Genomic DNA, 17,640 nt, shown 5'->3' with positions numbered 1-17,640 from the left:
AGAATGAAAATGAATGCAAATCACCCGGCCTCACTCCCCGCTGCTCTGCTTGGGTGAGGACAGCACGCTGTGCCCTGACCCAATTCCTCTATCCACCATGTCATCTTGAGTTGATTCGCTTTAGTGGGTATGGTGAGCCAATGCTAGGAAAACTGAAGCAGAAGGGTGCCAGCTCGTGGCCAGCCTAGGCTACGTAGTAACTACCAGGCTAGCCCAAGAAAGGATGTGAGACTCTGACGAAAAACAAAAAGGGAGGGGGTGGGCTGCAGAAATGGCTCCATAGTTAAGAGCACTGACGGCTCTTCCAAATGACCTGGGTTCAATTCCCAGCTCCCACGTGGAGGCTCACAGTGTCTGTAACTCCTAGGAGACCTGATACTTTCACACAGACATACATGCAGGCAAAACACCAATGCACATAAAATAAAAATAAATTACTTAAAAGATATTTCACCCTGTATTGAAGGTAGGCTAAAGAAGTAGAGAGGCGTTTTCTTCATTTCAAATATATAGAGTGTAACCAGCAAGAAACCATCCATGTAGTCTTGCTGTGATGGTGTATCTGCACCACGGTCCTGGCCTCGTCTGCTGTCTTAGACCCAGCCTGTCGCGATGAAGTCTAGTGAACCACGGCTGGGCCACCCTGCAGTTCCCTCCTTAGGTTGAAATCCAGGCCCGCTCCACAGCCCTGCCCACGTATCCCCACTCTCTTATTCTTTCCTTGGGGCGTTGATCACCTTCTTCTCTGGGTTTTTACAGTGCGGTCACGTCTTGTTTTTCCAGACTCATCCCCAGCCTCTGGTCCTTTGCATCCACCACAGCAGGAGTGGTAAACCAATGTCCTGTATAAGAGTAGCTCTTAGCTGCAGAGCTGTCTTTCCAGCCCCTTAGACTTGGTTTTAATGGCTTTTTCAGATTCCCAATTCAACCAGCAGTTGAATCAATCAGTAACGACACATCAAGTGTTCGTTACTCTCCAGTACAAACAGGCTTAGTTTTGGCATGCTAACCTCTTGATCTTGACCTCAAGAAACACAGTCCTCATTTCCAAGATATGCATTTGTTTGTTTACTTATTTGAGTCAGGGTCTTTCTATATAGACCAGGCTGGCTTTGAACTCACAAAGATCTGCCTGCCTCTGCCTTCCAAGTGCTAGAATTAAAAGCAAGTGCCACCATGCCCAGCTATTGTTTTTGTTGTTGTTGTTGTTGATGGTGGTAAGTGGCTTTGTTTTGTTTTTCAAGACAGTGTTTCTCTGGGTAGCTCTGGCTGTCCTGGAACTCCCTTGAACTCTGCCTACCTCTGCTTCCTGAGTGCTGGGATTAAAGGTGTGAGCTACCACTGCTGGACTACTGTTTTGTTTTGAAAACAGATTTATTGTATGTTTTATTTATATGTGTGTGTGTTTGTTCCAGTGCATTCAGGCCAGAAAAGGGCCTTTGATACCTTAAAGCTGGAGTTACGGGTGGATGTGAACAGCCTGATTCAGGTTCTGGGAGCCGAATTGTTGTCTTCTGCTGCAGAGGACCTAAGTTCAGTCCCCAGACCTGTATGGTGGCTTACAGTCACCTGTAACTTGATCTCAGGGGAGCTCTGACATCCCTTGTGGCTTCCTCAAGACACCTGCGTGCACATAGTACACTTATATTCATTTAGACAAAACACTATACACATAAAATAAAAGTAAATTAGTCCATAGAAAGAAAATGTGAACCAGGAACAAAAAACAAGTGTCAGACAGAAAGGTGGCTTTGAGGGTCAATGCAGGCAGGCCTGCTTTGTCTGATGCCCTGAGTTTAATCTCACGACCCACATGGTGGAAGGAAAGAGCTCTTGACAGCTGGGCTCTCTGTCCAGTCCAACAGAAATAGTTTTATATTGTTACACTGAAGCATCTGAAGATTGGATGCATATTCTAATTATAACTGGCTTCTTTTGAAACCTTTTTCCGAGCCTTGTGTAAGATGTTGCATCTGGTGTCTTCTAACAAGAGAATATCACAGTGTGGGAGCTTGGAGGAAGGTGTCTCCCTGGGGGAGCTGTGAGAGGTCTCTTCATCCAGGGAGCAGATGGGCCTTTCAGTAGCTTTTTATTAATGAGGATTATAACAAGGAAAATAAGCTAGCCACTTTGTCCATTCACCCTACAACCCTGCTCCCCATGAGCCCGTGCTTCCCGTGAACATGGTGATCGGTGAACAGCAGATCCTACCACTGTGTGTTGTGGAATCAGCCGTAAACCGGCAGTCACAGGCCCCGAGTATTTCCAGCGACAACCTCAAAGTGTATTGAATACAGTGGACCTGTGAGTGCGAGGGAATAGACCCGGGCTGGTGGTGTCCCCTGCCAGACATGTGCAGATTAGCTAGGCCGGGAGTGGGTAGGACAAAGGTACCCGGAGGAAGGATGCTTGAGGAAGAAGGACTTGAGCAAGGGCAAGGCTAGAATCAGCAGTCCCAGAGAGCTGATAGGAGACCAAACCTGTGCAGGCCACATGAAGAGGCTCTAAGTTTCTGTCTTGAGAACCCATTCCCCCTCTGGCACTGTGGCCTTGCAAGATGACGTCACTGAGGCCTCATCTTCCTCTGCAGGCTCACCTCGTGGCAGCCTTTGAGCAGAGTCTGGGAAACATGACCATCAGACTGCAGAGTCTAACAATGACCGCAGAGCAGAAGGTAAGCCCGGGGGTGCCATCGCTCGCTCTCATTTCAGATGAAGGTGCCGATTTTAACATACGGCTTAGACTCGTAGAGGCTGAATGTTAAGAACAGATCAAATGTTGGTCCTGTGTCTCCTACGGATCTAGTGGCCTCCTGTGCTCCCTGATGTCCTTACCCTGAAGTTAGATCCACCATGTATGAGACAGCTCTGTGGCACTCCTTTGTCGCTGCTCGCCTCTGTCCAGGCTGGCGTTGTGCTTCATGGAGCTGGTTTGGGAATGTACCTCTTGTATCTTTCTCACCTTCAGGATTCGGAACTGAATGAGTTAAGAAAAACCATCGAGCTGCTAAAGAAACAGAATGCAGCTGCCCAGGCTGCCATTAACGGAGTGATCAACACACCAGAGCTCAGCTGCAAAGGTAACCACGAGACCCGCCGTAGAGACCCTCTCTCACGGTATAGTGCAGGGTGCAGCCCCTGCGACGGGGCAAGAGACTGGGACTCGAGCTGCAGATCCAAGGGCCAGGTCCCAGAACGCAGACCCTTTCATCTGCTTGCTTCTGGCCGCCGCAGAGATGGCTAGTGTAGTACAGTCTTCTCCGATAAATCTTGAAGACTGAAGAACTGGCTTTCTTATAGAGAAGCAGCCTAGTGTTTCATGGCTTCTCTCTCATGCCTCCATGATTGTGTGTTTGCATATTGGAGAGAGAGTTGAATGGGTTGATATGTTTGTTGGTTTGGTTTGGCTTTCTGAGACAAGGTTTCTCTGTCTAGCTCTTGGAGCCTGTCCTGGCACTCACTCTATAGACCAGGCTGACCTCCAACTCCCCGAGATCCTCCTACCTCTGCCTCCCACGTGCTGAGGTTAAAGGCGTGTGCCACCATTGCCCACCTGGGTTCATCTCTCGGATACCCTAGGAAACTGCCCTAATAAATTGTTGGGCTTTGTGTGTTTTTAGTTATCTTTCTTTTCACAACTATATTATGAGGACCCTTTACTCCCTGTTGATGAAGGGCTTCAGAGGTGATGGTGGCTTTCTAAGGTCAAAGGCTAGTTAGGAACAAAGTGGGCCTGGACGCTCAGGCCTTCCGGCTGTACAACAAGCTCTAGTCAGGATTAGAGACAGCCCTATCCATAGGACAAAAGCTAGCCACAACCATGATGTCGGCCGTCTCTTGTTATTTCTGGCATTGCTGTTCTTCCAAAACAGCAGTGATGAAGTTGAGGTAGGAAGGATTAGAAAGCGTTAGCTAAGCAGGGTGGAGGGAGGAGCACTGGAGGCTGAGGGAAGAGAATCGTGGAGGGCCTGGGATGACATGGGCTCAGTGCTCCCAAAGGGCCACAGGGAGGTAAGCAGGGCAGGAATGTAGCGATCAACAAGGAAAGATCACTGGAGCCCTGGGTGCCATCTCTAGTGGAGCTGAAGAGAAGAGATCGAAGGAGCTCCAGCAGGGAATACTGCTGTGTTTACAGGTATAGCTCCCTCTCTGTCCAAACAGAGATTGGTGTTGGGGAATGTTCCTTAGGCTTTCTACCTTCCATACGGAAGAGGGCATAGCCATTATCACTTCAAGGCTCTTCCAGCTAGCAACGGGGCATAGAGGTACTACCTCAGTCCAAATGCCCTGGATCAGAGGAGGCCATTCCTGGGGACAGAAGACTCTACTCTAGAGCTCACACACCTTGCTTGCTCTCTCCAGGAAACGGCAGCACCCAGGCTGCAGACCTGCGCATCCGCAGGCAGCACTCCTCTGACAGCGTCTCCAGTATCAATAGTGCCACCAGCCACTCGAGCGTGGGCAGCAACATAGAGAGCGACTCGAAGAAAAAGAAGAGGAAAAACTGGGTGAGTGCACCTCCCTGGACTTTCCCGGGGGGCTGTCTTGTGCTGTCCCCACAATAGGTGTCCACAGATAAATCCCAGGCTGCCTCCTAACCTCAGAACCACAGGCCTTGGAGAGCAGATCCAAGGAAGCGCCCTGGGGGAGGCCTTTTCACCAAAACCGATGCTGTGCTCAGCAAAGCGGCGGCGTTGATCAGGCCCCACACTGTGGTTTTTTTCTCTTCGTGAGACTGTGTGATGTGCCCGGCTCTCATTTCACGTATCTCTCATTTCTTTCTCCTCCTACATTGGCCACAGAGTTCAGAGCTCAGTGAATCTCATTCCTCTTTACTGGGGATGAGACTCAGGGACTCAGGCCTGCTCCACTCCTGAGTAACACCTCTCCGGAGCTTTTAGCAAGACTCCTCACACGTAGTTCCTTCTTAGTTCCAAGGAAGGTTTTTATAGCATGGATCAGCAGTTATCTCATCCTTAACCATACTCTTTACTTGTTTATTTATATACTTATTAACGCGAGGTCTCACTCACTGTGTAGGCCTTGCAGGTGTCATACTCACTATGTGGACCAGGCTAGCCCCAGCTATCAACAGTCCCACCTTTTTGCCTCCCAATTGCTTGGGTTACCGGTTGTGCCGCCACAGGACTGTTATTTATTTATTTATTTGCATAGCATCAAACCAAGGCTTTCACTGAAGTTTTGTAACTATGTCTCAAACCAACACTCTCACTGAAGTTTTGTAACCATGTTCTCCGAGTATGTTTCATGGTGTTAGCATTAGCGGTCAGGGGCCCAAGCTCAGGCTAGGGCCCCGTGAATGTTGAGGCTAATACGGTCCCGAGCCTGTCTCCTAAAACACTCCTTGAGTTTCTGCCAGGAGCGCCAAAGGCGGCTTTCTTTGCTCCAAGGAAATCCCAAGCACTTTTGCCCAGTTTCATGACTACTGTCCCAGCGAGGGAGGTATGTTACTTACCAGGGACACCTAGTATCAGGGTACGTCTCGAGTGGCCAGGCTCACCGAACCCCATTGTCACTGTCGTGTTTCATGGTGGCGTCTTGTCCCTCATGCCATATCTGTCTCACTCATCTTGAATCATCTTGGATGGGTGGCGAGGTCTCGTCAGCAGTAGGGGAGTCCGAGGTGAGCTACCAGGCCGTCTCCGTGTAATCCTCTTACCATGGTGGTTAGTTTTGTTTTTCTTTACGTGACGAGCCGTTTTCTTTAGCAACTTATTTATTGTGTCTAGAGATGACTAGAGAAGAGTAGCTCATGTTTGCCCTCTCTAGCATACAGTTGTGATAAAATGTAGTCTGCTCAGATTCTCAAAATGATGGGAGAATTATCGTGAAAAATACAGGGCTAGTGAGATGGCTCAACGGGTAAAGGCATTCGCCACGCAAGCCAGATAAGCCTGAGTTTGATCCCTGGAACCACATAAAGATAGAAAGAACCAACTGCGTAAAATTGTCCTCTGCCGTCTACACATGGGTGGTGGCACACTCGTTACCACCCCCCCACGCACAATAGCAATAGTAGTAATAATAACAACAACAATAATAATAAGTTTTAAAAAGAAAAATCCCAGCTGTTTTCTTCTAGCCAGGAAATGAAACCTGTTTGTGTTGCTTCTAGACAATTAATTCTCAGTTCTCCATGAAACCAGGAAAGACAGATAACAGACATTCTCGGTGTACCCCAAAGCTTAACTCCGTCTAAATTTTGTGACCTCCCTTTTACCTGGTGCTCTAGCTCTGTGGCTTGTGTGGCAAAGCCTGGTGGCAGACTACTGTCTGCGAACTGGAACATCAGGAGAGAGCGAAGGAACAGTGGGCTGGAGTTTGCTCACAAGCTGGGCAAGCAGCTTGTCAGATACAGGACACATCCACTGGGAAAGGCCTCATGACTCCCCGTGAGGAAAACCCTAGAATATATTTTCAAAAAGAAAAAAGGTCCCAGGAAAAGGAAATGATTCCTAAGATACCTGTTTTGGAGACAAAATATGATTATTTTTGTTTGTAGATTTAGAAAGATACATGCTGGTCATGGCCCTTGGAAAATTTGGTTTAATTTTCATGTTCTCACCAGAATTTCCATGTCTGCCTCGGAGGCTGGGGAACAACCTTACCTGTTTTCTGGTTTTTCCAATATAGTTAATGAGTTTCACAGACAGCTGTGGGACCCCTGAGTGAGATAGGCAAATTCTGTGCTTGTTAGATTATGTCCCTCGTGAAAGGAGAGCAGGAACATGGGCACAGCAAGGAGCTGTGCAGACTCAAGGGGTTGCTGCAGATGTCAGTCCCCCATTGCTGAGGAGATAAGATGTTCCTCCCGCTGTTGTTCAGACTTAAGAGATGGTTGAAAAGAGGCAGGGAGATGATCAGACAGACATGAAAGCAGGGGAAGCCCTGGCTGCAGGGTACCCCTCAGCTTGCTCTTCCCTTCCTCTCACGATGGAAGAAGATGCTCCCCGCGACCCATGCTGTTTCAAGCACCCCTCTCCCACCAGAAGCCTCTGTGTGGCGTTTACAATGAGCCATGTTAACAGCCTCTGAAAAGTCCTAAGCTTTCCGTGTCACTGGCTTTCTCTGTTAAAAATTGTCTTTTTTCCTTCCCCTTCCCTGTTTTCGCTTGCATTTTCTCTGGCAGGTCAATGAGGTAAGCGAGCCCAAGTTTAATTTCAGATACCAAGCTAACCCATCCATTGACATGACTAACCTCATCCGCATCTGTCCCCACATCCTGCTTCTGTTGCTGTGTCACCTCATCTCCCTACACGCACCCGCTGAGCCAGGCTCTGTCTTGCTGTTGGCATCTGTTCTGGAACGAAGAGTAGGCATGGAATGCCCCTGCAGGCCCATCCTGAGCTGTCAATGCCAGATAACTCCCCTTCCCCCAAATGCACTGACTCCACAGAGCTGCTGGGTGCCTTTGCCATTGACGGGGGGGGGACATTTGGCTCACTGAACTGCTCTTTTGTAAGCATGCCTCCCACCCCCGGGGCCGCGCCTCGACGAGGCTGACCATCTTGTGTGTTCAGTTGCGCAGTTCCTTCAAGCAAGCCTTTGGGAAGAAGAAGTCCCCCAAGTCTGCATCCTCACACTCCGACATCGAGGAGATGACCGATTCTTCATTGCCTTCCTCACCAAAGTTGCCACACAATGGATCCACGGGCTCTACCCCGCTGCTGAGGAATGCCCACTCCAACTCTCTGTGAGTCTATCTAGCCGACAGTGCCCTTGACTCCTGCCTTAGTTAGGGTTTCTGCTGCTGTGAAGAGATACCATACCATGGTAACTCTTATAAAGGGAAACTGAGATGTCAGCTTAAAGTCCAGAGGTTTAGCCCATTATCAGTCATCATGACAGGGAGTGTGGTGGCGTGCAGGCAGACGTGGTGCCGGAGAAGGAGCTGCTACCTCTTGAGATGCAAGCGGCAGGGGAAGGGAATGTGGGATATAGCCGCTTTAGATGGGGGAGTCAGGGGAGGTCCCTCTGAGTGGGGCTCTTCAGCAGAGAGCTTTACAGCAGAAGGAGCCACTGGTTCACTCTGGTCAGAAACACTAGCAGCTGTGACAAACCTAATTCTGAAGCCTAGTAGCTTCACATGGTTCTTTCTCTCTGGTTCACCCCAAACCTGGTCAACCGGTGGAGAACCTCTGCTTGGTAGTGTTATGTATGTCCAGCCTGATCAGGAGACGGACATGTGGACAAGGTCCCACGGGAGGGTTTTGTGAGCCGCCTGCGGGAGGCACCTTTCCATCCCCTGTCTGAAACCGGAGGCTAGGGAACAAGCAAAGAAGGCAGTGGGCTTTGATCATGCATCAGCCTCACACTGAGCGAGGCTGCCTTGCCAAGAAACCAACAGTAAAGATTCCAGCGGGGAAATGGGCTATAGTCTGAGGGGATGGAGCCTGCTCCCTTGTAGGACAGTCCAGGAACAGCAGGGCGGCTGTTGCCGCAGCTAGTGGAACTCTGAGATCAGTTTCACCCTATGTGATTTCAAGTGTGACAGCAAAGGGGCTGAGGAAGTTTAGGCAACAAAGTGACCTACACTGGATTAGAATTCTGTGGAAAGCAAGGTGGGCCATCGGGAGTAGAGGGAGATGGCAGAGGTCGCAGCATCCTCCAGGCTCCGCCTGCTCTGTCTTCTGAACCCTCCAGTCCCACTCCTCTCCTCCAGGCCATTGCCACTGCTGTGGCCTCTGCCCACCGTACTCTTGTTCTCAGTATTCCTTCCTCGGGTTTCTGCTCAAGCTGACCTTATCCATAAGGCCTGGGCTGTCTACTCTGCATAACGGAACAGCCACCACCACCCAACACCCTTCCTCTGCTTTGTTCTTTGCCACTGTGTATATCCATCTGGCATAGTGATTTCTCTCGGGTTTGGGTCTAATCCCTCATCCTACCCCAGCTGCGTGTGCTGGTGGGTCCCCTGTTGGCTTAGAGACCCTCAGGCGTTTGCAATGGCTGAATGGCTGATGGGAGACCCATGCGAGGTGGGGTAGTATACTTGGCACTTTTTTTTTTTTTAATCGCTGTGACCAGATACATGACAAGAAGCAACTGAAGAGAGGAAGGGCTGTTTTGGTCTATAGTTCGTCATGGTGGGACATGCGTGGCAGCAGGAACGTGAGGTGGCGGGTCACATTGCACCCACAGTCAGGAAGCAAAGAGTGGACAGGAAGTAGGGGCTGAGCCATAAGGCCTCAAGGCCCAGCCCTAGTGACACACAGCCTTCAGCTCTAACTCAGCCCCAGGTGGGAATGAAGTGTTCAAGCGCAGGGACCCGTGGGGGACATCTCACATCCAGACCACAACTGCTGGAGATCCAGAGCTCCGCCAGAGTCACCTGATGTGTGAGAGGCCTAGGCAGTGTCCATAGGGAGGTGTCTGCCAGCTTGGAGCTCCTGAGTGTGTACATCTGGGAGCTCTCAGTGGGGTGGAGTGGAGATGCAGAGCGGAGGGCAAGGACCGGTTCTGATGCTGCGCTGGCGTTCAAAGTTCAGGAAGCAAAAGCAGAGTAGCCAGTGGCGTGGGAGGAGACCCAGGAGCAGAGGGAATAACTGCATGGGGGAGGGAATCGAAACCTGGCCGCATGCCGCTGGGTGGCCTGTCAGAGAGGTAGTGAGCTGCAGCATCAAACAGGAGGAGCAAGACGGCGCCTCCCACAGGGATGGGCAGGGCTGGCTCTTGGCTCCCCAGCCCTTTTCTTACATTCCACGGCCTCCGTGGACATTGGAGATGTTGGTTTTGGGTCTGGTTTTCCAAAGGTTGGGTTGAGGGCAAATACTTATTTTCTTCAACCTTAAAAGGTTTTATGAAAATGTGCAAATGCAGAGTTGAGAGGGGGTTCAAAGATGAAGCGGAAGGCAGAGGGTGAGGCCTGGAGAAATCCCTCCTCTGTGGGTGAAGGGATGGCAGCCATGAGGAGGCCACATTTCCCACACTCCACACATTTAAAATTGGCTATGCCAGCATCCCACATCAGGAAAGACAGGGAGATGATAGAATAATGTGCTGGGGACTGAAAAAAAAAACATACATCAGGTCACTTTAGTTCATGGTCTCTGAGGTAGGAAAGCCTACTTTGATTGCCTGCTGGGTATAGTCCAGCAACCTCTAGTTAAGCAACCCCCTCTTCCCCCAGATTTCACCCTGAATTGTCATGCTTAAATAGTGTGACCATGGGCATGATGGTGGCGCTGTGCCTCATTCTCCCCATGTTAAAATCGAAATCACGGCAGCGTGTAAGATAATTGAATAGCATGCTTCCAATACCTCCAGAAAACACCGCTGCGTACATACTGTGTGTTGGCAAGTGTAACTAGACACTCAGAATGATTCGAGAACAGTCTAGTCCTAAAGGATCTAGCGCCAAGCAGAACAAGGCACAGAAGGACCAGGGGAAAGAAGGGTGCAGTGTTTTTCCCTTTTCATCTATGTAGAGTAGATTAGGTGAGGTATACACTAGACATTCATTTAGTGCTCAGGTCCGGTGCATATGGTAGCCCCTGCTTGGCACCTTTGCATGATGTTCTCTCTGGGTCATTACTGCATGGTCGGGGAACGGAAGAACTTCACACCTCAGGCTAGAGCAGACCTGTTCAGTTAGATCCGTCTCCAGTCACTGGACCGCACTCTCACGACCTCATCTAATGCTGGTTGCCCTCCCCAAGGTCCCACCTCCAGACATCATTAAACCAGAGTTTGGGGATTAAGTCTCAGGGTGAGTTTGGGAGTAGAGCAGGCATCCCACTCCTTTAGTGGAGGTCCTGATTGGCCAGCATTGCAAAACAGCCAGAGTTTAGTCACAAAGCAGGCACCGAGAGAGCTTCCTAGAGAAGCGCAGGCCATGTAACAACACCTCAGCAGAGTCCCAAGTAGAACAAGGGAACAGACCCAAAGCCTTCAGGCCTGGAGCAGACACCACGTTCTCAGCCATCCCTGAACTCGAGCGCATCTCATAAACTAAAGGCACAACTCTGTGGTTCTGCCCTGCAAACTGCAGGCCACTCCTGCATAGGGAGCCGGGTAAAGGGTCTTTTGATTTTGAGTACCACAGTCCTTTGACCTCTCACAGGTTCAGAAGAGGGAAAACATCATTTGGGGGATTTTTCTTGTGCTTGGTTGTTTTTTTTTGAATTCAAGAAAAGACTGAAGTTGACAGGCTTCCTCAGTGGTTAGTGATAGGGCCTTACTCTGTATCCAAACAAGCCATGGTCCTCCTGCCTCAGCTTCCTAGGATTCTAGGCATGAGCCTCCTGCCCAGTTAACTCATACAGGTGGATTATACAGCTCTGAAAAGACCGTCAGTTGGAGTGTCTTAGACGTTCCTCCAGCCTTTGCATCTCTTTGAACAGTTCTCTGACCATCTTCTGCTGGCAGCTTGTTTCGCGGGTTGGCTTTGTTTGACTTATAAGCCAGCGCCTGAGTCTTAGGAAGCGGCTGGCATGGCCACCACCTCCCTGCCCAAGCACTCTGTCTCCTAGGCAATCATCTGAAACCTGGGAGCTTAGGGTGGTTTTGGAGTTTTGGTTTTCTGAGTTTTTTTTCTTTCTCTCCCATCTTCAATCCACCACTCAACAACCTTTAGAAGTAACAGACTATATTTTAGTAGAACTGACCCTCCCAGTAGCTACAATTTACTATGCCTTTAAGGTCTTCTACCTCAAAAGACCCAAGCAACTGAACAAGGAGCCTGCCTTGCTCTTTCTTGAGCAGAGTAGCCACACACACTTTGATCGGATGTGAGAAAGTGGTCTACACTGTGGCGTGGCACTCAGCTTGGCTTCGTGTCACCTCATTCTCCTGGATCTTGCTCTTCAGGTCGGCTTCTTTTCTTATGTAAGAATGAATGTGGGAAGCAGGCAGGGCATGAGGGACTAATAGCAGATCTCTGTAGACACCTCAAAGAGCGCATTTCAGAATAAAATGAAAACTCCGATTAACTCTATCTACTCTTAAGTTCAGCGCCCTCTCTCTCTCTCTCTCTCTCTCTCTCTCTCTCTCTCTCTCTCTCTCTCTCTCATATTGCCGGGGTAGGGGAAGCCTTGCTCTTAAGTTTCTGTTCTTGCCTATTACCTCCCTTCTGAGAGGGAAGGCTGGCTGTGTCTGCCTGGTAAGTACTCATACCCAAAAGACTACCTGTTCCCGTCCACAGTTCCTGGTTACCCTGTTAGTGCAGTGTGGTTACTGTTTCTGTCTCCAGTTCCTTGTTATCCTGATAGTGCAGTGTGGTGGTTACTGCTTCCATCTCCAGTTCCTGGTTACCCTGTTAGTGCAACGTGGTTACTGCTCCTGTCTACAGTTCCTGGTTACCCTCTGTTAGTGCCTTGTCGGGGAAAGCTACAGTATAGCCCTTCTTGTAACCATTGTTCTGTATTGCTTTGTTGAATAACAAAGACTGGATATTTTGATGCTTTGGGTATGATCCTCTCTAGAAAGCAGTAGAGGCTGGAGGAGGGGCTGATATGTGCTGAGCCCTGAGTAGTGGTTAACCTGGACGAGACTCAGAAGGGCAAGTGAATTACATCGGAGCTCATGTCGTCGGTACCACCCTCTTCTTTCCCTAGGATTTCTGAGTGCATGGACAGTGAGGCGGAGACGGTCATGCAGCTACGAAATGAGCTGAGAGACAAGGAGATGAAGCTGACGGACATCCGCCTAGAGGCGCTCAGCTCCGCCCACCAGTTGGACCAGCTCCGGGAGGCCATGAACAGGATGCAGGTGAGTGGATGGCAAACAGTCCCAGGAAGCTGCAGAGTGGAAGCCCAGGGGTGCGGGTATGCTGGCAGTTGCTGCTTCCCTGTTTCTCTCTTTAGTTTTCAGAGAGTGGGTAGTCCACACATCAGACCTTGTGTGGCTTTGCACTGCCTCCTCCTTCCACAGTGGCCCCTCCACTTGGCCTTCTCCCTGTCTTCCCTAGCTCCACTTGTCACACACTACTGGAGTGGAACTGTGATGAGTGACTGTGTCCCCACCATGTGTTTCATGCTATTCCTTCCCCTCTGAGTACCCTCCGTCTATCCAAACTGGACCCGCCTCCAAGGCTCTACCTGAGCCTCCTCCCAGACCTCGCCATGTCTCCTGCAGCTGGAAGAGCCAGCGGCTTCCTTTGAAGGTGGCTGCACACCAGTTCTTCCGGGTCCCACCGCTGCATCCCAGTCTTTTTTTTTTTTTTGGTTTTTCGAGACAGGGTTTCTCTGTAGCTTTGGTTCCTGTCCTGGAACTCCCTTGGTAGACCAGGCTGGCCTCGAACTCACAGAGATCCGCCTGTCTCTGCCTCCCAAATGCTGGGATTACAGGCGTGCGCCACCACCACCCGGCTCTGCATCCCAGTCTTGTGAGCTGCATTTTGCACCAAGACTCGCTTGCATTCGGCTCTTTATGGACAATCGTGGAATGACAGAGTCCTGTAGACTGTGCTAAAGGTGACCTCACTGGAGAGCTGTGTCCCAAAGACCATTCCCTGGACCCGGGAGAGGCTCCTGGAAAGGACAGCTGCTCCGCAATGAGTGTGTGCTCAGGAAATCCACTGTGCCCCCTTCTCAGAGCCACAGAGCAAACAGCTCCTTTCATGTTCCGAGAAGTCGTGGAGTTTCATCTTAAATTCTCAAACCTCTTTGACTGACAAACTCTTTCACACTGGCCACACTGGCAGGAGACCCCCTGGAAGGCAGTTTCTGAATACTCCCTAAAGACCAGTTCTCCATGAGTTGGGTACCAGTCCTGCCAGAGTCTTGAATGGCTGGGAAGGTGGGACGTGCCGTGCAGTCTCCCCAAGGGGTGCCTGTTTTGGCTGGCCTAGCTACCGGATTCCTCCAGATTCTTCCCACAGAAAAGGCATGTTCCCTTCATTGCACCCATCTATTAAGTCAGTCTCTCCCTTACTTTTCGCAGAGTGAAATTGAGAAGCTGAAAGCTGAGAACGACAGACTGAAGTCTGAGTCTCAAGGCGGTGGCTGCAGCCGGGCCCCCTCCCAGGTGTCCATCTCCGCTTCCTCAAGGCAGTCTTTAGGCCTCTCACAGCACAGCCTGAACCTCCCAGAGTCCACCAGTTTAGGTGAGTGGCTGGCAGCCTGGGGGCAGGTCAAGTCTACTAGCCTGGGTAAGTGGCTGACAGGCTGGGGGAAGGTCCAGTCCGCCAGCCTGGGTAAGTGGCTCGTAGGACCAGCAGCAGGCCATGGACACCAGCCTGACTGAGTGGCTCACAGGCTGGGGGACAGGCTGAATACACCAGTCTGGGTGAGTGGATTGTGGGACCAGCGCAGACTGAGACCTGCGGCTGGCACTCCCGTGTCCAGGGTGAGCAGGTCCACAGATCTGATGGTGAGGTAGCAGGTGTGTGTGCACTTGGGGTGTGTGTGTCTGGGTGTGCATCTGCTACCAACATGAGCCCAGCCATTAGATTCTTCCATGCTTTGCTCCAGCACCCTGAGTTCTTCAGACCATGAGCTTGGGTTTCTCCCTGCCCACCATGCTGAGTTCTTCTCAATCCATCTAAGGAGTTGTTATCTGCATCCCCAGTGCTCAACTGTACCGGTATACCCCTTGGAAGGACATACCACAGAGGCCATGCCTTGGCTTCCAGCCTTCTGGCTGCCGGGGTAGACTTCAGGCTGGCACATCATCCCACAATGCACCTTGAGTTTTTCTTTGTGAGCATTTCAAGGCTGACGCTTTTATTATTTTTTTTTTTTAACCCATGATGCTACTGTTGCTGTTGTTTGAGTCTCCCTTGCACCTCCATCCGGCAAGATGCATTGTCAGCCTGCTGACCCCGCCCCTGGCCTTCCCACCATTGGTTTCTGTGACTGCATTCTCCATCCTTCCCTCCCCCCCCCAGCCTGCAGCCCGACATCGGAATTGCCCTGCTGCTGTGCCCACAGGCAGCAGAGGTGTCGGGAAGCAGCTCTGCCGTCCCCACGTGCCCGCCCACGTGCCTAAGGCTGTTGATGTTTTCCATTCGCAGACGTGTTGCTGGATGACACTGGTGAATGCTCGGCTCGGAAGGAAGGAGGCAGGCATGTTAAGATAGTTGTCAGCTTTCAGGAGGCAATGAAGTGGAAGGAGGTCAGTCGGCTCCCTCTCCCTGCTCACCTGCCCTTTCCCCAGGCAGAAATGGCCTAGCTTAGCGACGGGAGACCTAAGGCGCTGGGAAGTACCAACACCTGTCTCGATGTCAGCGTCTCCCTCACTCACAGGGGACGGACGCATTCCGAGGCCCAGGGGCTGCTGACGTGGTAGTGTATCCTGGGCCCGGGATGTGCTGTGTTCTACTATACATGAGTACGCATGAAAGAGTTTCCTATACAGATTCTTTAAGGCATTAGCAAGAGAGAATGGTGATGTCACTCGGTAGCCAAGTGTTTGCTCGCATATGTACAGTGCCCTGGGTTCTGTTCCTACCATCACAGTAAAATGCAAACCAAAACACAGATGAACAAACAAACAAACAAAAAACAGAAAGTAAAGAAATTGTCAAGATAAAATAGAATACTTAACAACAACGTTCTGAAAACAGAAATCGAGACCTCTGCTGGGTGGTAGCTCCTGTACCCATAATCCTTAGTGGTCCCTCCCATGCTCACAGTCCTTGGCAGCCCTTATATCCACAATCCTCAGCCGTCCATCCCGTACCCACAATCCTCAATAGTCCTTCTACCTGCAATCCTTGGCGGTCTCTGCTGTACCCATCCTCACTGACTGTCCTTTGACAGAAAGCGAAGAGCGCTTCCTTTCTGTGTTTCAAAGACTTGCTAAAGCTCACTCCCGGAGCAACTTCACAGGAAGTTGCACTTCCCTGTACTCTCAGCACTAGGAAACACTAATGCTCTCAGAAATGCCTTTTCTGTCCGGTTGTGGTGGCGGTGCACAGCTTTAAGCCCAGTACTCGGGAAGCAGAGGCAGGCCGATCTCCATGAGTTCAATGTTGTAAGAGCGGCGGGCTGCGTCCTGTCACCTGGCTCCCGCACGGCTAGCTTATGCCAGAAATAACTACACGGAAACTGTATTCTTTTAAACACTGCTTGGCCCATTAGTTTTAACCTCTTATTGGCTAGCTCTTACATATTGAAACCCATTTCTAATATCCTGTGTAGCACCACGAGCTGGCTTACCAGGAAAGATCTTAACCTGCGTCTTTCTGGAGTGGGAGAATCATGGCGACTGACTGACTCGGCTTTCTTTCTCCCAGAATTCTGTTCAGTCTACTCCGCCTGCCTAATTTTCTGTCCTGTCAAAGGCCAAGCAGTTTCTTTATTAATTAACCAATGAAAGCAACACCTACGTCAGTTCAAGGCCGGCCTGATCTATAGTTCTAGGACAGCCAGGGCTACACAAAGAAACCCTGTCTCAGAAAAACAAATGAACAAAAAAAAAAAAAAAGAAAGAAAGAAAGGGCGTTTCTGGACCTGCTGCTTTCCTGAGTCATTCCCCAGGCAGCTGTGAACATTTTACTGGTAAGGCAGAAGCGGAAGCTGACTGCACTCAGCTGGCCTAGGGCTCATTTCTGTCAGGGACTCGAGACATCGCATTCACCAAGTTGGGAGACAGAAGGTCCTCGGCTGAGTCTAGGGAGCCCAGAGGGCTCAAAGTAGGATGGGTCGGGGTACCCTGAGCCACTGATGCTAGAAGCCTGCAGTTTCTGTTCCCGTGTGTACCTGCCAGCGACTATTCTGAGGTGAAGGTGAAGGGTGGCAAAGTCGGTTGGTTCTATTTTAGTGGGGAAATCCTATTGGATGCCCTGGATGACCTTGGGCATCCGTGAAAGTGGGAAAAGGCCGCATGAGTCTCCACGTCGAGTCCCCTTGAGGTTTTGAAATTGTATTTCATGGTGTTTCTAGCCAGCATGTTAATGGTTTCAGATAGTTGGGAAACCAAAGTGCCCATCAAAACAAAGTCTCTGCCAGCTCTGTCACCGTGTGGCTGACCTCCCAGGGGTCTCAGAGGTGTCTGGCTGGAAAGGAAGCCCAGGAACCCAGCTAACATAACAGAGGCCTGGCCTGGCAGACGGAAGTTCATTCTCCCAACATTCTCCCAGTGCAGGCGGGTCACATCCCTACGTATTGCTGATCCTCCTTGCCATCATTCCCAGTATCACAGCTGACATTCTTGCAGGATGGCAAATCGTTGTTCTGGGCCACACTGCAGCATACACAAGAGGGCACTGACCGTGGCATTGTCCCCATTGTGCAGCTAAGAAACCCAAGACCACAAGGCTCGGGGGAGTCAGACGCTTTCATCATCGCTGGTGCTCTGCCCTCTCTTGACGGCTGCACCCACCACCCAGCCCCACCCCTGTCCTAGCTGCATCCTCACAAAGCATGGGAGACATTAAAAACCCAGCAGAAGGGAATGCTTTCTTGGCATCCTTTTCATGGATGTGATCAGTTTAGCTCCTGTGGGCGTAGAAGAATAAGAAGTGGGGGGGGGGAAAGATAGTTGTTGACAGTCTTCCCAGGATTTTACTAATTTCTGAATCGAGCTTTTCAGTTTTCATGGAAGAAAAGTAATAAATACTGTTTTAATTGTAAGAAGCCAGGCTCACACTTTTAATTCCCGCTCTTGAGAGGCAGAGGCAGGAGGTTTTCCACAAAGAAAGGAAAAAAGGGAGAAAGAGAAAGAAAGAAAGATACAA

The 17,640-nt window shown here is 50.4% G+C and overlaps 1 protein-coding gene across 15 annotated transcripts in view; it reads left to right on the top strand.

The window, feature by feature from the left end:
- The window catches only part of Nav2 (neuron navigator 2), a 615,193-nt gene that overhangs the window by 574,033 nt on the left and 23,520 nt on the right, over positions 1–17,640 (top strand). For 14 of the 15 annotated variants that reach the window (XM_075953182.1, XM_075953180.1, XM_075953176.1 and 11 more), the window contains 7 exons: positions 2,591–2,674; positions 2,968–3,079; positions 4,362–4,507; positions 7,541–7,713; positions 12,575–12,728; positions 13,902–14,064; positions 14,974–15,074. In XM_075953182.1, the coding sequence (XP_075809297.1) occupies positions 2,591–2,674; positions 2,968–3,079; positions 4,362–4,507; positions 7,541–7,713; positions 12,575–12,728; positions 13,902–14,064; positions 14,974–15,074 (933 nt within the window). The remainder of the gene's footprint in view (positions 1–2,590; positions 2,675–2,967; positions 3,080–4,361; positions 4,508–7,540; positions 7,714–12,574; positions 12,729–13,901; positions 14,065–14,973; positions 15,075–17,640) is intronic. The other variant, XR_012908349.1, reaches the window with a different exon arrangement.

This window comes from Microtus pennsylvanicus, chromosome 18 (assembly GCF_037038515.1).
Source record: "Microtus pennsylvanicus isolate mMicPen1 chromosome 18, mMicPen1.hap1, whole genome shotgun sequence".
NCBI lineage: Eukaryota > Metazoa > Chordata > Mammalia > Rodentia > Cricetidae > Microtus > Microtus pennsylvanicus.
The sequence above is the reverse complement of the archived record's forward strand: the minus strand, read 5'-3'. Positions and strand labels throughout refer to the sequence as shown.